Here is a 22,461-nt window from a genome sequence, read left to right on the forward strand (position 1 = left end):
TTCTGTAGCTCACCTAAAGTTTCATTCATGTTTTCAGCAGGGGCATCTCCAGGCTACATCTGCATAATCTTGGATAGATGTTTTCTAAGCAAACTACATGTCCATTCACCTTCTTTAAGGCTTCTAGATATACAAAATTTCCAATTTTGCCTCCAGAGGTTTTCCAGAGCTTACCCAAATCTTTTTTGCTGGTAAAAGTAATCTTCTTTTAAAATCTTCCTTTTGTAAATAAACTTGACAAACTGCAGATTTCCATTGTGTTTGAAAACAGGAAGCAAGCATAAGAGCTTCTCCTTTAGGGAGATAAAGCCCTTCCTGCCTCTCCACTTACCCCAGCTGGTTTTCTATTTCTGAAAATTAAACAGACTTTCTGCACATACACAGACAAAACTCCTCTGTAAAAGTCAGAACTTTTCAGTAATTGCCAGTTTTGACAGAAGTAGAGTTAAAAAAATAAAATAGAAACGAAGCTGTGTCATAATGTAAAAACATCCTGTTTCAGCATTTTCAGACTGTTGTGTTTCCAAACGACTTTTTGAGTACTTTATGCTGGCTGAAGAAAGTCAAAGTCTTCTTATTTTTTTCTTTAAATCAGAAGTTTGAATTGTTCTGAAATACAAGTTTTATAAAAAATGTCAGAATCAAAATGCATTTTGAACTCACAGATTTCCCTTTAAAAAAAAAGAAAAGACCTGATTCTGAATGATATTTAAATCACTGTCATTTTTTTATCCAACATTCATGGTTGAATCTTGAAGCATACATTACTAACAGCATAATCTGCTCATTTTCTTCTCCCAAGATGGAGAACACTTTAAAATGAAGGTTACAGAACAAGTTATCAGTAAAACTAAAATTTTCCAGTAGATGTAGATATATCCTTCTGACTGGCAGATATGGTTGTAATTCGTGTCAGCAAAAGGAGCCAAGTAGGAACAAGAGTTGCATGCTGAACAGCATGACTTCACATGAAAAGATAGCAAAATATGTGCCTGTCTCATCTAGTGGAAGACCTCTTTTCCAACAATTGTCCTCAAGTTATTTACTTCAGTTTTGCAGTGGACTCTGGTATCATGCTGGGAGACCTAATTATACCAGAGGGACTCTTTCAAACACTTAAAAGCACAAACGCATAGAGAGAATTTTAAATATAATTCATAAAAGCATTCTCATTTCAAATGTTGTGGTGTTTTTTTTCAAATTTATGACTCACTCTGCATGATTTCTAGTAATCTGTGTTAGTGACTCTCAATTCTGACACTTCTTAGATATGAAGGGATGCTCTTTCTAACTCTAGTAGTTTTCCTTTATGGGTTCTACATTTTCACATGCACTTACATGAATTTTTATGCATACACAAACACATGCAGAAGCACTCCTTATACAGATTTAGATTTTTCTTCTCTCAGGTTACCTTCAAAGTTTACCTTATGCATTTTGCTGCCCCTACATTAGGACACCATACATCATGCAACGTATATGTTATCAAAGTGCTTAAGTTTCCATTCTCAAGACAAAGAGAAAGAGAAGAAAAAGAATGAGAAAAGAAAAAGAAAAAGAGAAAAAGGAAAAGGAAAAGGAAAAGGAAATGGAAAAGGAAAAGGAAAAGGAAAAGGAAAAGGAAAAGGAATTATGGGCATTGCTCATAATTGCTCTTGAGAACTCTGCGATTGCTCTTGAGATTGCTCCTGAGAACTCTGAGATTTAGTTACCATCCTAAAATGGATTAAACTTGCTGGGTTGGATTGGGTTGAAGTGGACTTGGCTTTTCAGAAGATCGATGTTATCACTACTTAGACTGTTATTGCAGTTATTCTCACATTTTCTGTGTCATTCTTCACACCAATTTGCTCTGTGGCACGTTTGATCATGGCTGTCTGCCAGAAGCCCACCCAACTGCTCTCTAACTCCCCTTCTCAGCAGAACTGGGAGAGAAGAGAAAATGGAAAACTCATGAGTAGAAGCAAAGATTGAGTGATTTCTTATCAATTGTCACAAGGCTGAAAACAGACTTCACTTGAAAAATGAATTTATTGCACATTAAAAATAGAGTTGGATGGTGAGAAACAAAGGTAAACACAAAAATAACTTCCCCCACTCCCTGCTCTTCCTACACTGTACTCGTTTCCTTCACTCCTGCTGTATTCATCCAGACAGCCTATTTGTACTTTAAATCAAGCTGATTTCCTCTGACAAATGTGGTAAGAAGCTGCTTGTGACGTAATCTAGAGTATAAATAAATAAATAAATGAACAGATCATACTGTGGCTATCATTCAAGTGGGGCAAAGATAAAGCCTACTTTTCTTTGATTAAAAATTTTTGCCTCTTTACCAATTATTTCTAACTAATATTTAGTTCCTTTATTTAATTGCCTTTATTCCACTGTCATTTCTGATCCAAAAAGCGAAGAGAATTTCTTATCTCATGAAAGAAAGTTGCACAAGTACTGTCTATCATTTGTGAGCATCCTTCTTTTTGACACAGCAGACAAAGAGATTTGGCAAAGAGAGTTAACTGCCTGCTGATATTGATTTTTTTGAGGCTATACTCTTGTTAATAATTTTTCACAGTCGTACAATTATTTTAATAGAAATAAGGAGATTTGTAATACTATCTTTTCACCACACAGAAAGTTTCTGTATTGTTACATCTTCTGTACACTCCTCAGCAACCATAATTATATGGCACTTGAGCCTCAGGAAACAATGACAGACGTTCCAATGAGACAAACACAGAAGCCTCCCAAAGACTGCCCTAAGTCCTGTAATAACTGCTCTATAAAAGAAAAAACCAAAAACTAATTCAAAACAAATTCAACACTTTTTTCTCTTTACCAAAACGGTACACTGGGAAAATAAAAAAAAGAGCATCAATGTGCATTTTGTTGCTAAGACCATTCTCAAACTTCTGTGTCAGTCCCATGACAGTGCCTAGATCAGGAGGCCGCAGAAAAAAACCTTTTCTGTTTAAGGTATTTTGGTTGGATTTTTGGTGATGGACAGCTAAACTACTCTTGATTTTTAACTTCTAGATTCTACAATGTCACACAGTATAAGCAGATTATTCTATTGATTAAGGGTTTTTTATAGGCTTGCAAGAGATATTGACTCTTTCCCTGTTTGCCTTGAGGAGGCAGAGAATTTAACTTGCTTTTCTGAAAACAGATGGGACTAATGGAACTTTACGATTATCAAAGAACTGTCTTGACATTTTTGTCCCGATGAGCAGTTCTGCTGGGCACTGCTAGGGATTAAAAAGTCCTTAAATATTCACTTCTTTGAGATAACCTTTACAGCTCAACTTGGTACAGAGATGACCTCTAGCTGTTTAACCAGGCAAAAAGTAATCCAGATATCTGATGGCAAAAATCATCTTCAGAGTCTGATGATTTGTGACAAAGCATTTTTACAACTTTTTTTGTGGTGGTTTGTTGCAGAGAGAGAAGTATTCATCCTCTCTTTACATGCTCTTCAGATAACCTGAAATATTGGTAATTGTTGTCTAGGTAAAATTATTATTTGTAAAGCTGTATTATGTACTATGAAAAAAATAGTTGCATCTAACAGGACCTGATAATAACATACTGTCACAAATTGGTTTTGATAACTCTGGATTTCTACTTTTCCCAATCCCTGGAATATGCTCAAAAACACCAGTACAAATGATTCACTACTGTGTCATTAATCACCCGTAAATGAGGGTCTTCTAAATTTGTAGTCAAGACAGACATTTACCTGCAAGTTATCTGAGGGAACCTCAATCTAGAGAGAATGAAGGTGTAGAAAAATAGGAATAGGGAATGATATCAATTAAGTTGACAATGCTAGAACTAGAACTTTTCCTTGCAAAGAAAGTGAGATAACAGCAAGAAAAAAAAGAAACAAAACAAAAAACAACAACTAAAAAAACCCAAACAACCCCTCCCCCCCCAAAAAAAAATGGCCAAAAACAAGGTAAAGAGCTTCTTCTCAGTCAGCCTTGTCCCCTGGCAAGGAGTCAAGCACCTTTACACCTCTAGCTGTTGGACTGCCTGCATCTATCTAGACATTTGTCAGCTCTAGACTGTGTGAGCAAAATGCATTCTGACATATAAGTGCTAAGGAAAAAAACCAAAGCTTGTGAAGGATACCTTTGTGCTTTTATATCTTATAAGAAAGGCTTTACAGAAGCTTTCATTTGCTTCCAAACCATAAACTGTACCAAATGTATTGGCTCAGAGTACTCATAATCCCATATAACCTATATTTTCTTTTTTATGATCACAGGACAAGGGTAAACTATTGTCACATAAAATAAGTGAATGTCAAAAAAACATCAGCAGCATTCAATGTCCTATATTTGCCAAATAACTTTGGCCAAGAGAGAAAGAAAGCAAACAAAATCCCACAAATGTAATTTCTTACTGCAAAATAAATCTTTTTTTTTTTTAAATAGAACCTCAAAAACCAGTTTAGGATGAGACAAAGTGTTCTATTGAGCCAAAATTCAGACACTTGACATTTGTCATCTGAGCAGAAAATGAGTATGGGGAAATTTGCTTTAGGTTGGTTTATTAATTAAACCAAACCTTTAAGTAAACAGCTTCAACTGAGGTTGTATTATTGCCAGAGAACAATCTTCATATCTGTTTGATCACCAAAAAAACTAACGCTGTGTTGAGTTTCGAAGATGTCCCTGTCAGTCCCTGTATGTTAATCTTGTTAAACTGAAGCACGAATCTTAAGTGATAATGATTTCAGGTGCAGTCAGCAGGAAGATGGGATTTCATTTATTCTCTTGAGTAGGATAGCTCTGGATTGCTCCAGTGGATGCTGTTTGATTTCTAACTGAATTCAATACTTCAACAACTGTATATGGTTTACAAGAAGTAAATGCCTTCCTAAAATCTGCTGATTCTTTTCTTGGTACCTATTTAGGTACATCTGTTATTCAGGTGACAGCCACAGATGCTGATGATGCCAACTATGGGAACAGTGCCAAAGTGGTGTACAGCATCCTCCAGGGACAGCCATATTTCTCAGTGGATCCAGAAACAGGTTAGAAAACCATTCTGTCTCACTGGAATCAAAATAAAAGTATGTTTTTTTCTTTTAAAATAATAATAATGCAGAAAAATTTCTTTTCTTGGTATAACTAAGATTTTCAGAAGATGATTGCTAACTGTAAAGGCCAAAAGTTAAAAACAAAAAAAAAAAAAGGTGTAATATACTGTAAAGGGTCCAAAGACTCGTCAAAATTAGTCACAAGCCTATTTTTACACCAGTTTCTGGGAATTTCATCTGTTTACCTTTAAAAAACATAAATAGGAACTGGACATTTTCATACTATAAGGTAAAAAAAAATCTCATAGGCAATTACGTATTTCTAAAAGTTTGGAATAGATCCCTGACCACTGATTTTTCATAAGTTAATTTTTAACATAAAGTTTTTTTGAAGCTGTATTATGCTTCCAAGAGTTATAGGAACTGAAGCAAGTGTCATTAATGCTTTTAAGTTGAAAAGAATGAATTGAAGCCTTTTTCACACTTATGCAAGAATTTGAATAAGACAAACACCAGCTAAAAAAAAAAAAAAGTGTGAATTTTGGGCATCTATAACTCAAAATTAGGGTTCAGAAAGATGTCACCAGAACACTCTTATTCCAAATATCTGATCCTAAGGCACTCAAGACTCAATAGTCATTGCATTAGTTTTTCTTGCATGTTATAAAAATTATTCTGGTTTTCTAATTGACAATTTAAGTGCAACCCTGTCCAGAATCCCCGAAGTTCCTGATCCACTGAGAGTGCTGAGATGATGACTAACTTTCTGTTGCAACAATCTGGGTTTTTTTCTAAATACAGCAAAGACATAATATGCAAACGATAATTAATGACAAGGCTAAAATTTTAAAAGGGAGCATAAAGATTTTGCATTGGATAAAAGTGTTTGAATTTCCACCCTTTTTCAACCTCTCTCTTTATTTTTTCTCTTTTCTCCAATCCCCTACTCAAACATCATCACCAGGCATGAGCAGGGAAACAGGACCAGTACCACATGGGCAATAACTGATGGCAGAAGGTGTTTAGGCGGGCAGGCAGTAAGGGAAACACCCAGCCTCTCATCTTTGGTTCAGGGATTAATTTTCTTATTTTAATCCAATTTGCTGTTTTATGTTACATGTATTAGTAAGTCTAGGTATGATAATCAGAACCTGGTAATCCTGGCTCAGACATGAATGTCATAAGCACTAAGCTGCAAAGGTTTTTTCTTTATTTCACTCACTTGCTAGAAGTGTAAATTTTCCAGGATTGCCTTTTTTTGTGTGTGTAATATCAAACTGAGCCTATAATGAAAGCCTTCTTCTGAGAAAGAAAGGGAAGGGCTGTGAAACCTCCAAGCAGAAAAGGACACTATGTTTACATTTTCCCACTTCACAAAAGAAAGCTCTGCTCACTCCGGCTTTTAAAAGCCACTACTCTTATAAATAAAAATAAAAAGCTTTTGTTGGTTTTCAAAAAGGAACTTTAATGAAGCGGTGTACAGCACCACTTTTGGTTTTCTCACCCAAGACATTTATTTTTTGTGTACTGAAAAATTGTCTGAGACATTCAAATTACACTTATGAAATCCTTCAAACTGGACACCCCAAAAAGATTTTCAAAACTAATTTTAGACTCTTCTCCGATTATTTTATTAGCTGTAGCTCCTGACTTACAGTGGACATCACTGAGCATAAAAATCAATGATCTATTACAGCCTAGAATAATGAATCGTGGGCATGTTAGACTTCAGCCTTGTGCTGTAATATCAAAATGTCACCAGGGTTGAAGATTACACAATATGGTAAATAATAACTGAGGATAGAAACTGCAAAATTTCATTATTTTAATGAACATATTGATATTTTTTGTCATTAAAAGAATAATCAAATTGATTTAGCAAAACAAAAGCAATGAATATTTTCTGTTACATTTTTTTTGTCTATTTTCTTAAAAATCACATTAAAGCATCCATAGATTGAAAGGTTTATTGCAGTATACCTTGTTGTGATTGCTATGGATTATCATCTGCACCTTGTATCTGACATGAATCCCTCTAAGAGCTCTGAGATTACAGTGGATGTTGCTGCTCCTTCACCTCTCTGTCTCTCCTTTTTTTCACTCCTTCAAGGCATAATCAAGACTGCTTTACCAGACATGAGCAGAGAAAACAGGGAGCAGTACCAAGTGGTTATCCAGGCAAAGGACATGGGAGGCCAGATGGGAGGATTATCAGGGACCACCACGGTGAACATCACCCTGACTGACGTCAACGACAATCCACCTCGCTTCCCCCAGAGTATGGAGTGTCTAATAGTTTGGTTTTCCCAAGAACCCCTCAAAATCAGCTAGTTTGCTTTGTTCATCTGGAATTTTTGGGGGTTTTTTAATTGCTGTTTTTGTAGTACTTACCCACAGCTGTGTCTGTTTATTTTGCAGCATTCCAAGGCAAATGGGAATCTCTGTCTACATTTTTTTAACATCAAATTCTTTGTTGGAGTGATAAATTTCTCATTCTTACTCTGCTTACAGAAATATAAACTGTAACAATATTTTAGGCCAACTGCAGGGACTTTAGAGGAATTTAACTACAAAATATAAGGATCTGTTCTTTTAGTTCCCTGTGTTGAAGCAAGTAAATACATTGCAGGTTTTCTAATGTTCTGACTTCCACAGGCAGAGTTGATCAGGTATTTTGTTCTGCTGGCAGTCTAAGCATTTCCTTTAGGTACTAGTAATCTGTGTTCAGTTCTTGAATGTTTATGATAATCTAGGCCAGTCTGACACAAGATAAAGTTTTTTAGAAGTATCTTTGTACAAGAAAAAAATAGCAAATAGCAGAAAGCAGCACAACACAGAAAACTTCTGAGTAATACCCTACAAAAATCTTTTTATCCTAGGACAGTGTTTAAATTTAATCTCATGTTCTTACAGTCAGTGTCTGATAACTGTTTGATAGGCTGCAGATAGGAGAAATTTATAGCCTTGGTTCAGTGCCTGCCAGAAAAGTGTCCACATAATAAAATTTGAATTGCTTGTTCACACTGATGAGAGACCTGGCTCTCTTTACGGATCCACTAAGGACTGAACAAAGAGAGCTGATTTATAAAATGCTCTCCTGGACTTGAAAAGCACTTCAGTACCATGGCAATAAGTACACCCAGAATAGTACAAACTGTTCAACCTAGTGCAGTTAAAAAAAAAAAAAAATTGGAAAACTCTGACAGCATGGAAGAATGGATCTTTGGAATTATAAATTACTGTTTTAATCTCTATCCATGATAACACATTGCTTTAAAAGAAGAGAGGGGAGGGGAAGTACTCTCATAAAGAAATATACAACTCTCATAAAGAAATATAATTTCAATTCACAATTAGAGTTCACTTAATGACAATCACCTTCCCATGGTAAATTCAAACATCAATTTTTAACTGAACTTCCTGTTCAACTTAATGAGGGGATACTTTTTAAAAATGTATAGCATAATGCAAGCCTAAAATATTTTGGCAAATAGAAATTCTGGAACCTAACCTATAATTTATGGTGGCACATTGCATTGTAAACCTCACTGTTGAATAAAATCAAATAAGATAAAAGAAAGAATGAAGAATGTATAGAACTGCAAAATAATTTAAGGTTTCCAATCCCCTTAGCCTGTGTTCTTCTGAAAAAGAAGGCTCTTTCAAAATTCACTGAAACTTCAAGTCTATGAAAGCTTTTCTAATTGTTTCAATAAACTTCGGGATGGGTACTTTTTTGGAGAAATTTACACAATTTGATGCCTCAATGTTCTCCCTAGTATTCTACTTTGAACATCACTGAAACACACTGTGCGGCTTACAGAAGGCTTGCTGTGGGATCTTCCAATGCTGCAATTTCAGTTGTGCTGGTGATCCTTTCCTCTCATTTTCTTTCTCCTCAGCAGGGTGGGTTTTACGCTTTCTAGGAAATCAAAGAAAGAGAAATATCAGGCAGATTTGATTTCTTCTTGGGTAGTTACGATGAGGGGTACACCTTCAAAAAACTATCTGTTCTGGAAGTTTGCTTTTTATGAAAGCATTTGTCTTCCTTTTTCTCTTATGTGAAGCAACAATAAGTGAAATTGTTGCCCAAAGTAGCAGGTGAATGGCAGTTGCAAGCAACTCCAGTTGATATCAAGGTATTTAGGACCGAAAAATGGATTTCTTAGAGGGACTGGAGAAAGTGAAATGGCACTGTGAAGTAGTGGTTGTTTAGACCGCATCAAGAAGAAGCATTTTCTGTTTTGCTTTTTTTCCCAAAAGTAGTCGTGGAAAATTAGAAGACCTAAATGGAATTTAAATGGTACTAACACATTTTGAATTCTATTGTACTCCAAACCAAATAGCCATCTCACATCCTGAAATGTGTAGCATTCACACAGCACCACAAAAGTAGGAATGCTTTCAAACAAAAAAAGCACTGAAGGGAGGTATTTATCTGGAAGGAGTAATAAGTACCATGACTGAATCTGTTCTTATGGTAGATCTGGCTCAGCTGCCAAACCCTTGAATTTTCAAGGGTTCGAGGCTTGAAACTCATGATTTAGCTGCCAGGAATCCTACCTTTCATCCCATTTGCAGACTGGTTTGAGGAAACAACATACATTTTAGTCTGTGTGGATCACAGAAAAATAGGCTGCTGCTGAGTTTTCACTTACAACCTTGAATTTGGAACAGCAATCACAATTTAGCATCAAGCATTAGCTTCCATTTTGCTACACATCTATATAAATACAAGGTGTTTTCAGGAACTCTCTTTTGTACTTAATCTTTACGACTGGGGACAGAAACTCATTCTGCACTTAGAATTTTGATACATTCCTTGTATTAAATGGAACAGGTCAGGATCCTTTAGGTGCCTTAAAAGGGCGTGTAAATAGAGGAAATAGCGTTGTTGCAACAAGGAGAGTTGACTGTACTTTACTACAAGTCAATACAATTTATATGTGTCTTCTTTGGATCCTTTGAATAAAGGTTGTACCCTTTATTAGGCACTAATTTTGTCACATTCTTAAGGTATTTCTCCAGTGCTACTACTTCACTCAGTAAAATAATATGAATTTACATGAAAAAACAGAACAAAAGGAACATTAGATTTTGGCATGTTACATACAAAATATGAACTCATCAGATGTGTTCAGATTTTTTTACATTTTCTTGGTAGCAAATAACAGAAAATACTGAATTTTATTTTTTTTTGTGTCTTGCTAGTGAGGAAACATCTACTATGTCTCCTTCTTCCTGGTGAAGAAATTAATAGTTTTTCTGCTACAGCATGTCTTTAAAATTAGATTTAAAAAAAAAAAAAGTTGTCAGAAAGTACATTTGAATTCACTTTTCATACACACAAGCAAGCGTAAAGGGTCTGTGTAATCAGATTTCTTTATAGAAGACTGATTATAAAAATAAAAATAGCAATTAACATGAATATGTGTCCAAATGCCCTTTACCATGACTCTTTACCATGTATTATCAATAAAAAATGAATTTATTATTTTCAAACAGAACACTTACTAGAATATATTTCAAAGTAATTAAAAGAAAAAGTTATTGTATTTTAGTCTCTTTCCAAAATCCTCACAGATTTCTACAACTCTTATTTGAGAACAACCTTGAGAGAACAAAACAAAATCCTTTCCTATTTCTAAATATACCTAGGAACATTTCTAGATAAATATATATATATATATATATATATATATATATATATATATATATAGTGCTAATAATCAGGGTAAGAACTGGTACCTCACTGTTTTGCACCTTTTTCCCTTAAAACTGAAGAAAAAAAGAAGTGTTATATGGCTTTGAAGAATAAATTGAATATTTTGACAGTTTGTCAATCAACTCCAAATCTTGTTTTAAAGTTTAGTGTGATGACTAGTGGCATTCTTCTTACAGTGTTTGGAACTTCAAGTTACTTTAAAAATCTAGTTGAAATTGAAGATAATTTTTATTCAGAAAAAAAATATTTCTCAAAACAATAAATGTTTGATTTTGCTCTTCTAGGCTCCTACCAGTTCAGCTCTCCTGAATCTGCACCACCTGGGACTCCTCTTGGCAGAATTAAAGCCAATGACCCCGATGTGGGAGAAAATGCAGAGATTGAGTATAGCATCTCCAATGGGGATGGATCAGACATGTTTGATATCATCACTGACAAGGACACACAGGAAGGGATTATAACTGTCAAAAAGGTTTACTTTTTCTCCCTCTCTTTTATATGTACTTAGCTCTTCAGGTGTTACGGTTATTTTTCTTTTTCCAGGGGAAGGGAGGGTAGATCTCACAAGGGGTCAGGCTGCCAAGGAGCTGTTGTATTAGTTTTGTTCTTCTCTTTCTTCAGCAGGTATCTGTTATTTTCAAGTCTCAAGGGAAATTTATTGGCATGTCACTTCACATAAAGCAATATTTCAGGGGCTGCTGTCTGTTCAATATATAGACTCTCACACACAGTACTTTCAAATTAGGGCTGTGAAAACTTGGAGAGGTTCAGTTCACAGTGGGGTTTATCAGCTGATTGCTGTGCTAAGACTTACAAGAGTGGTAGGCTTACCTGGACCTTGATGAATTTGCGCGTCTGAGATTAAACTCTCCCTCTCTAATCTGTTCAACAGCCAGTTATCCCTAGTACCTAAAATCTGTCTTGCTTTAAGTCCAGTTTTGGTGATACTTCAGTTGTTACAAATGATGTCAGTGAAACTCCAAAGAGCAAAGACATTTACAGAAGTTTAATTCAGAATCCCATGTCTGACAACATTATTGGTTCCTTTTCAGAATTCAGCCTCTTAAACTCTGAACCCTTTTATTGATTTTAATGTTATTAAATGTATCAGTAACATTAATTGATAACTACCTATGAATAAAATACCAATCTATAAACATATTTGGAAACACATATACTTGTTTATTTATATGTCTCTATGAAGGTCTACCTACATATACATATATGGATATGCATGATGTAAATGTCATATGGATTGAAAATCAAACTTCACAGATTTTCTTTTTACTGAGGAACATGGAGACCAGGGACAAGTCTGATGTGTTCCTAGTGCCAAACTGTAGATGGTAATGGGTGAAAGAAAGTAAAAAATAAATAGGACAGAGATAATTTAAGAACTGGGATAATTGCTCTTTTTACTGCCAATGTGATGAGACAAATAAGACTTTACACAACTCCTTGTTGTGGACTGAGTAAAACTTCCATGTTTCTATATTTTTACATAAGTCAAAGCCTCTTGTTTTTTCAGGAACCTGAACAATTAATAGGCAGAGGGATCATAACTGCCTTGCTATCCTATAATAATTCTTAATTTTGGTGTCTAGAATAAGATCTAATATATTCCATCTTCTCCAAGATGGAGTAAAATTTTGAGCTTTTGCTCCTAAAAATGTTTCACCTTTCGATTTAGACTGTAAAACTTACATTTTTCTTAAGGCGATGTAATTTTCTTTATTATTACTATTATTTGCTCCTCAGCATCTGGATTTTGAAAACAAGGTGTTATATACCCTAAAAGTAGAAGCAAGCAACGCTCATCCTGATCCTCGTTTTCTTCAGCTGGGGCCATTCAAAGACACGGCTTTTGTCAAAATCTCTGTTGAAGACATTGATGAACCTCCAGTGTTCAGCAGACCCTGGTATTTAATAGAGGTAGACGAAGATGCCAAGGAAGGAAGCATTATTGGGCAGGTTGTCGCCCAAGACCCAGATATAGCAAAGAACGCAATAAAGTAAGCCATTATACAATATGGAATTCTTTAGATGTGGGTCAACAGAGAACGATGAGAGTGCAAGGTAGAAAGAGGCTCTTTGGGTAATTAAGCACATGGGGGCTGTTGGAAAGTGTCCAAGAGAAATGTCTGTGCGAGCTTGTGAAGGCAAATACAATTAGCACAACGAGCGGTGCAGAGAATGCTTTTTAAGAACAGTCTACAGGAACCAGGTAAAAAGAAAGGAGATGTCAGCACTTAATTGCCAGCATGTTTTAGTAGTTTCGCCAAGCTGTTCATAAAATTATTCTTTTGTACTATCTAAAACATTCAAAATTTTGTATTTCTGAACTCCCTGATGCTTGATGACAGTCACACTTCTGTACATAGCATCCATGTTCCATAACTTAACTATTTAATGATCACAGTATATTGAATAAGAAATGATTGCAAGAAAGTAATAACAATTAGAACTAAGAGTTCAGTGCTGCGAAATTGCTGTAATTGTTACCAGTCTGCTATTATTATCTGCAGTGACAAACAAGGCACTTAAGTTTGTCTATTTACCATGCAAGTGATTATGAAAATTGATCTCTGCATTTCTGAACAAGCTTTCTATGTCCTACAGCAGTATGTGTTGAAGTAGGAGGTGTGGGAGGAGGAGGAAAATAAAATATTTTAAAGAAAAATATGTATAAAATCTCAGTTTAACCTGATAATGACTGCCAGCTACTAGGCTGATTAGAAAACAGCTGTAAACCAAGTTTTTTCTCACTGGGTAAGAAAAAAGCAAAAACAAGCATCACAAAACAAGATTTATGCAGTTTCATATTAAAGAACAAGTAATTGAAAGATTTTTCTCTCATGTTTGTGGTCCTTGTGACACCTCAAAAATAGATATTTTTAAATTGATACTTTCTTGTGTCTGCAATATGTGTCCTTTGGTGACAGAGTTCTCTCAGAAACCATTAATTTGCAAAAAATCTTACCTGAAAAAGTTCACTTTTAGTTATTAGTCCAAAATTCACTTTATGAGCTAAAATGTAATTTCAATTATCAATCTAAAAACTACCGACATAAAGTTTTGTCTTCATCCTCCTCACTAGTCTTAAAATTGTTTCTAAGTATTTGTAGCATGCAGGTAGTTAAGGGAAAACTTAGGTTATTTGGAAAGAAAACATTCTTGATCAAGCACAGTTAAAACTGGAAAACTTTTAGAGGTGGCTGTGAGCAAAACTGGAGACTGCAATGGGAGATTGTGATGCTCAATTTTACTGTGTCTTGACAGATATTCTGTAGATCGACACACTGACCTTGACAGAATATTCAACATCTATTCAGGAAATGGATCCTTATTCCTCTCGAAGCCACTTGACCGAGAAGAAACTCCCTGGCACAACATCACTGTTATAGCAACTGAAATCAGTAAGATGAAGATAAAATTTATCTCAGAAGAATATTTGAACTGAGAAAATAATTAAATTCTACAGTTTCTATGACTTACCTTGTTTCATTAGTTTTGCTCTTATCCAGATATTATTGATAGACAAGACATCTTTAAACATACATATAAAAGTCCAATTTATATTTTAAGCTATGTTTTGCCCATTTTTCACAAAGATATTTAGGAACTCTCAGGCTCAATAAAGCCATGTACAATATACATTAGATAAGTTAACTGGTTCCTTGAGAATTCACATCAAATAATTTGGTGCACGTGTGATGCACTGACTCTATCCCGAGCTAAGTCTTTGGGAAAATCTTTGGGGAAGAGGAGAAAAAATGCCCCTGACATACAAATACATTGTCAGAATAACCTTTGTAAATGAGAAAAAAATTATGCTTTACCTCAGCTGATTTAACTTATCTCAGAAAATGGCTTTGTTTGAAGTCAAGACTAGGGAAATTTTTTGCCCTCCATATCTGAAGTAAACTGTGGGCTTAATTTTTCACCTGGGTTCTTTACTATTCTCTTAGATACTTTCAGGCTAGATGTCTCTTGCCTACCTTTTTTCTGAGGCAACAGTCATCAAAGGGGAAAACATATGATTTTAGGGAAAAACTTTTCTGCCTTCCTTTATTCTCCTATAGATTCCCCTGGAGTCAATGTGCTTAAGAGTCAGGGAGTTGGGTAATGTGGAGAGATGAATCATATCCCCATTTTCAGAAAGATTTATATCTTTTACCTTTTCCTCTTAAATACTTTTCAATGTTTGGTTAAAAATGTTCTACATTTTCAATATGCATAGTGTGAGAATCCTCTCTGGCAATACCTTGAGTTTGGAGGTTTGTGAAGATTGATTGATGATCATATCCTGCATAAATCATTTTATTATTTTGTTTTTTATAGTTAGGGGAGAAAGGAAACTTTGGTTTGGGTTTTTTATGGTTTTGTGTTTGTGTGTGGTTGTGGTGGTAGAGTTGTTCACTGACACTCTTTTACTGCTTTATTGATTTGAAAAAGTAAATGTTCTTAACAGCTCAGCCTCATGGAACAACTTTGGCAATTAATTATTTGTTGAACTGATATAAATAATACAACTCCCTAACAACTCAGTGATCTGTTTTTAATGTAAATCAATTTGAGCATACTTTATATGATATGTACACACATATATATATATATATAAAACAATAGAAAAACTTGTTTCAATTATACATAGGACTTTTATGTGTATGTAATGTATGTCATCAGAAAATGAAATATAATTGTTTTACTATAATCAAGAAAATTGAACATTTCTAATATCTTTTGGAAAAAAAGTATTGGATTTTTTTCATATACATATCTCTTTTTATTGTAATATTTTTTCTTTTTTTCAGATAACCCTAAACAAAGTAGCCAAATACCTGTCTTCATACGGATTTTAGACATAAATGATCATGCACCAGAGTTTGCCAACTACTATGAAACATTTGTTTGTGAAAATGCAAAAGCAGGACAGGTAAACCAATACTGATATTACCAAAGGACTTGTAAGGAAACTATCCTGCAATGCCATCATGAAGAATTCAACATATTAGTTTGAACAGCAGTAGACTAACCCAGCCTCTTAATTTCCTATCTTCTGCAAAAAATACAAGTTGATTCCAAAAAGGACATAAAAGATGAAAGATAATATCCTAGTACAATAGCATAGGATATAATAAAAAAATGATACTTTTAGGTGGTTTTTCATTTATAATACCAGAAAATATTTTTCAGAAATGGGTTTGCATAATGCTAAAAAATGCTTTATGCTGTACAATAATTACATTTATTTCTGGATTTTTATCATTGGCTTAGTTAATGTAGCAACACCTTCAAGTACATGAGGCAGGAAAATCTTTATTATGTCTCAGTTAAGAAGGTGTGTAAACCAAGCTTTTTCAAAAATAAAGGGCAGTGTAACTGTTTCCATTGTAGGTTATAACTCAGTCTGGCATTGTGTTGAGTCTGGTCAAAGATCACGTATATCCCTTTCTAAACTGTCTCAGAATTCTGTAAAATTCTAAGAGACAAGAAAAAAAGTTAAGGATAAAACAAAGTGATTATTTGGATTCAAGTAAGTAGATAAACCAAGAGAACTCAGAGCCAGCATATTACAAAAATGTCTTAATATTGCTGCCTTCACAACATCATCTATTTATGCTAATGCCAGTCAGTCCTTCAGTATAAAATCTTGTGAAGAAAGATTTTTTCTTTACAAGATTTACCAAAGAAGTGGATTTTGTAACAGAGAGGGTACTCTAAGATTATCTCTCTGAAATGGCTCACACGTGAGCCTCTTCTCTAGACTGATTAATTTTTGACTGGAAGAAAAATGTTGAGATCATTATTTTCACTTACACAAACATGAGTGGGTTTCTACTGTAGGACAGCCAAGCCAGGATGAAGCCCTAAGAGGAGCTTAGGTCTGTCCTCGTGGCTCACCAGCTTTAGGCTGTCATCATCCAGCCAAAACAGTCTGGCTTCATGGAAAATATGTGGAAAGGATCAGAATGTATAATATTTTGTTTTTCTTTAGAGCACAGTGACCACGCAATATTCAAGGACTTCATGAAGATGGGAGATATGGATAGGCATCAGGAACCATGCTCATGTTTTACCTGATTTTTTACCAGTGTTTATTTAAGTCACAGAGGCCTCACTGAAGGTAGCATAGATGGTACCTAAGATGAGTTTAGTTTTTCAGGTATTGCAGAACCCTATGCAGAGCAAGAACACGTGTTCGTGTTCAATTCTGATCCAATTCAAGTGATGTTTTATAAATTTTTTAACAGATAGAAAAATAAATAAAAAACGGAGAAAGAAAGGACACAATGGATTATAAGAAGACCGCATAAAATTCTATTTATTTTTCATTCATTAAATATTATATCAGAATTCAGGCAAAATGTGTTAGGATGGAAGAAGATACCTTGATTTAAAAAAATCACTTCCCTTTGAAGAGGTATTTGACAACTTTTTTATTCTTTTTTTAAAGAATGTTTTACTATTTTTCATGTAAATGATATAAATAGATGCATATACACTTTAAAGGAAGTGATGAATTAAATTATAACAGTGGAAGGAATTATCATACCAGAAAATTGAAAAGAGAGTGTTTTTCACAACAACTAAGGTTTATAATCACATCGTCCTGTCTTAACCAGTGACATAAATTGCCACTTAAGACTACTGTTCAAGCCTTAAAGAAGGTACAAAAATTCTCCAAGCTTTTGGCTGTTAGACCCATAGAGTTTTACTTTATGACTTTTAAGCTGAATGCATTCAGATAATTCTAGCTGTTATGTTCAAACAGATGCCGTAGAACCTAAATTCTGTTACTGTAACAATGTCTCATTACACAAGACAAAATTGAGGTAAATAAACTTTAAAATCTGAGTGTGATGACTGGTAGAAAAGTGAGTCATGTATTTTATTTGCATAACACAAAGAATGTTTCAAAAGCTGAGAAATTAAGATCTAATTGAAATTAATCTTGTGCAATTTTGCCAACCAGCAAACACAGGTTTTGTCGTATATTTGAAGAAGTTCAGTCCAGGCAGACTGGTTGTCAATTTCCTTAATGCAATTTCCATCTAGTCTAGCATACTTGGTGAAATACCCATGAATGTATGAAATATCATTTACCTTTCTGGTAAATTCTGTACTTACCTAATAGCAGATATGACAGACACCCATTCAATAGGTATGCGCGTTGTTTTTCAGACCTCCTACACATCTAATTTACCAATATAATTTCAGCAATTATTTTCCCTCATTGGAAAATCCCACAAAAATACTAGAAATAGAGTGTGCACCAAGTGTAGCCATAGAAAAATGAGAGATTCATTTTGGCTTTCTATTTCTTAACAGCTGAGGTCTTCAAGAGAGGCACCTGAGTTTGTATCTGAACATTTATGCATAATTGGCTTAGTATTTCAGAAGAGAGACTACCTTCAATACATGAGAGTACTTTTATTTTGGTGCTTAAAATAACAGTGAATATAGAAATATGAACTTGAATGTTTTGGCCAAGTGTGCTAAGTTCCTGAGAACCTGTACTGCTCATGTCTAGCAGTCCCTGTATAGTACAAGAAAAATGGAAACATATGCTCATTTATTACTATTCCAACCCATTTTAGAGATCTCCCAAACCAGCTTTTTGATTGTAACCATTATTGTTTCCTGACACATCACAGCACTGCTTCTGCATCTGGTGCCATAACAAAAGAATCAGGCTGAGAAGATAAATATATTTAGGTTTTTGGTTGGTTTTTTTTGTTGTTTTTTTTTTTTTTTAAACCAGGACCAGCTATTAGTCGCACACCTTTCTAAGTTTCAGGTACATCAGGAAGCATCAGAATGATCAAATATTGTTTCTCTGCCACCAGGCAACAGTACTCATTCTCAGCATCAACAGATATTAGATGCTTCACTTGTGGTTTTCAGATAGCCTTAGGAGGGTCAGAGGAAAGAAAATCCTACAGTGTCTCCTACTCTTTTGTGTCCAAGCAACAATGGTATGACTGGGTATAACCCTTATCATAAAAGGGTAATAAAAATGTGTGTTCATTAGGCTGAAACACTTTTGTCAACATGAGAATCTTATTTCATTGGCTAGTACACAGGCTAAAGAAAAGTAGGGAGCAGACTTCCTCTCATGCGATTTAGAAACCCCTAATCCTGAAGCCCCAGGGACTGTTGTGGGGAAGGCTTTGGCACAAGGTCTCTAATACCCTTGTCACAGGAAATAATTGGGTCTTTTTAGCTGGATTAGAGGATGAGTACTCTCCATGGAAACCAGGCAGATATACTCGAGAAGGAGACTAATTTAACTGAATAACTTGTTGGCAAAAGTTTAGCTCCATAGTTTATTGCAAAGTATTTTTTGGCAAAAATTTAGCGAATTTCAACATTCATCAAGAAAACAACATGGGTCACTACTTTTCCCCACTGATGCAATATTTTTCCTGCCATTCACAGGTTTTCAGACAACAGAACGCAGAAAGTTTGTTTCCTCCTTCAGAGACCTGGCTGATTTTTCTTTTCATTACTCTCCATACCTTCCCTCTCTTTTTAAAATGAAGCAGAGAGAGATCACTTTTTCTCAAGCCTGCATTGCTAATTATCAGTCATGTCTTTATATACATAAGGTATATACATAAGGTAGACACCTTCTGGCTTATTTTAGTGAGAGACCCATGCTAGCAGTCTTTCTTTTTAAGTAAGAATTGAAGTGAGAGTTTTCCAAATTTTGATAAGCATTCAGTCCTGCTTAAAACTGCCAACACATTTGTGGAACAGAGCCAAGCTCTGGAAACCAAACTGCTTTGCATAACTGAATGTGAAGTTTTGTGCAGTGACAGGCATCTATTCAAGCTTGCACATGTGTGATGGAGACTGTTTTCTGCAGCTAGCACCTTACAGGGGTATAGCCTAGAATTGTGTCTGTACAAGTGTGATCACTCAGACCGCATAATGGCAAGATGGACATCCACTGACAGCTGCATTGATTTTTAAACACTCCTATGGGCTATACCATCACGTCTTTTACTTAACCTCTGTGATGCTTATTTATGCTTGCTGTTAGTAATACATTCAAGGTTAGCTAGTGATTGACCCTACCAGATCATACAGGCAGGAAAAGGGGTAAGAGGAGGAAAGGATAGGAGAAAAAATCTGTTCTTCCATTGTTTCCCCATAACATTTGCACACATTGTTCTCATGATTGCCATACATTGTCTCTCTCACAGGATTTTTTTCCCCCATAGTTTATTGCAGACAAAGTGGTGAGGTCTTACCAGATTCCTAGAGAAACATTTGCAGCACCAAAGAAGTTCAACAACTTTCAAGAAAGCCAGTGCTTTGAGATACAGAATTTCTGTTCTCTTCTATACCACTTCTTAAAAAATGTTAGACAAAAACCAACACTAACAGTTCCTAGACATTTCTTTCTCAAGTGTTTAAAGATACTTTTAAGTCTTTTATTACTTTTATTTCTCTGTTGTACAACGACCAGGTTTAACTAAGAGCATGATATAATAAAAAAATTAAAGCCCAAATGCTTCAAGTGGATTAAAAGCCTGCTCCTCTCTTCTCTTACATACAGAAACAACAAAAATTCAGAAGTTGTTACTGTATCTGTACCTTAACAATATCTTTCTCTAGTAGTCTTTGTGACTGGAAGTACAATTTTTATATGATAATCATGTTGTATTTAAACTTCAGAAAGGTGATCTACAACACAGACCATCTTTAAATTTCTGTGAAAGTGACATTACTTTTCACCATGTATAGTAAATTTTGAAAGAAAATTTTTGAAAAAGAAAAAGGTGTAGAAATAAAATAACAACCAACAATACATTACTGTTTTGAAAAGAAGTAGCAGCAAACTTCTTTGCAAATATTTTATTTGTCTCAGGTTTCGTTTTATTAGTAGAAATGTTTAACCTGAAAATATATTGCATGTGCCCACCCGTGGATCTCATCTTGTTCATGTTTCTCCAAGGAACTTTTCAAAACATGTGGCTGTAGTTTTTAAAGAGTACACCCTGGAGCCAAGGTGCAACAGCCATTTATTTGCATGACATGCAAGCCAGCACACACTGAAAAACCCGTCTTAAAAGCGTCCAGATGGTGCTGACCTCTGTGCTATAAAGCTTAGCATTTGCTTTAATGGTTCCTACATTTCTTTTAAAGGCGTTCTCAAGGCCGAGCCTACAACCAAAACCTTCTACTTGTGCAGCTCTCTGTGTGTACAAGTGCAGCCTCAGGAACGCTAACAGCATGCTCTGAAGTGCACAGAGACCCTTCCTATTTCAGAATTCCCCCAGCCAGCTTCTACTTGCTTGCTGTCTTTAAAACATCTTGAAGAGTAGCCTTTGCCTAAGGATGTATGAGATACATAGAAGGAATCTGTTTTTAGGCCATCCACTCACCCCCAACCACTTTTTCAGACATGAGTACGAATAACTGTAAAATATCCTGAACATAAACTACAATCATAGTTTTGACTGTGGTGCAAGTACTAAAATCACAGCATCCAGGTCAAAAAAACCAAACAATATGAAACAGGACTGTAATTGAAGTATTTCCATGTTTGAAAAAAGAAATTCAGTGGAAAATAGGTCCAAACCCTTTAGCATAATCTCTGTCTTAATCATGAAAGAAACAAATAGAATCATGGCATCATACAATGATTTGAATTGAAAAGGATCTCAAAGACCACCTTGTTCCAATTCTCTTGGCCATGGCCAGGAATATGACCCATTAGACTGGTTGAGTTGTTCAGGGCTCCATCCATCCTCACTTGGAACACTTCCAGAGATGCATCATTCACAGTGCCCCTGGGAAACTTGGTTTAGTGTCTCACTGCCCTTTGAGTGAAGAATTCCTTTCTAACATCTAATCTAAATCTTTCCTCTTTTAGTTAAAAATCTTTCTCCTTTGTCCTATCCCAATCCGCCTGTGTAAGAAGTCAATCTTCCACTCTTTTATAAGACCTCGTAAAGTACTGGAGGATGACAATAAGATCTCTCTAGAGCTTTCTCTTCTCCATACTGAATAACCACAACTCTCTCAGCCTGTCTTTGTAGCACATGCTCCATACCCCTAACCATCTTTGTTCCCCTACTTTGGACTCACCCCAACTGGCTCACATCTCTATTATGGTTAGGACTCCAGACCTGAATTCAGCACTCCAGGTGGCATCTCACAAGGGAAGAGTAGAGCAGTAGAATCACTTCCCATGACCTGCTGGCCGCTCCTCTTTTGATGCAGCCCAGGATACAGTTGGCCTTCCAGGGTCTTTGTTGGCTCATGTCCTGCTTTTTATCAACCAGAACCCTCAAGTTCTTCTCTGCAAGGCTGCTCTGTCAATGACATCTTCTCCCATTCTGTGCTCTTGTCTAGGATTGTCCTAAGCCCATGTGCAGCACCTTGTACTTGGACTTGTTGAACTTTGTGAGATTCTCAGAGATTTATTTCTCAAGATTTCCCAGGTCTCTCTGGACAGAATCCCTTCCTTCTGTTGTGTCAGCCTCATGTCTTCTGCAAACTTGCTGAGGATATACTTGATCTCACTGCCTATGTCATTGATAAAGATATTAAAGAACACCTTTCCCAAGACATCAGTCATTGTCAGAGCACTGCTAAACAGCATGGCTAAATGAGCACTGGTCCTAAGATCATTAAGAAAAGTTCCCATTGGGAATAATTCTTCTTGCTACTTTTT

General features: G+C 35.4%; 1 protein-coding gene across 2 annotated transcripts in view; it reads left to right on the plus strand.

Moving 5' to 3' along the window:
• Nucleotides 1-22,461, plus strand: part of CDH9 (cadherin 9) — a 98,241-nt gene that overhangs the window by 68,510 nt on the left and 7,270 nt on the right. For both annotated transcript variants that reach the window (XM_058818640.1, XM_058818649.1), the window contains exons 4-9: nt 4,919-5,038; nt 7,155-7,322; nt 11,054-11,241; nt 12,528-12,781; nt 14,049-14,185; nt 15,584-15,705. In XM_058818640.1, coding sequence (XP_058674623.1) covers nt 4,919-5,038; nt 7,155-7,322; nt 11,054-11,241; nt 12,528-12,781; nt 14,049-14,185; nt 15,584-15,705 — 989 coding nt within the window. The remainder of the gene's footprint in view (nt 1-4,918; nt 5,039-7,154; nt 7,323-11,053; nt 11,242-12,527; nt 12,782-14,048; nt 14,186-15,583; nt 15,706-22,461) is intronic.

The sequence above is a fragment of the Ammospiza caudacuta genome, chromosome 1 (assembly GCF_027887145.1).
Source record: "Ammospiza caudacuta isolate bAmmCau1 chromosome 1, bAmmCau1.pri, whole genome shotgun sequence".
NCBI lineage: Eukaryota > Metazoa > Chordata > Aves > Passeriformes > Passerellidae > Ammospiza > Ammospiza caudacuta.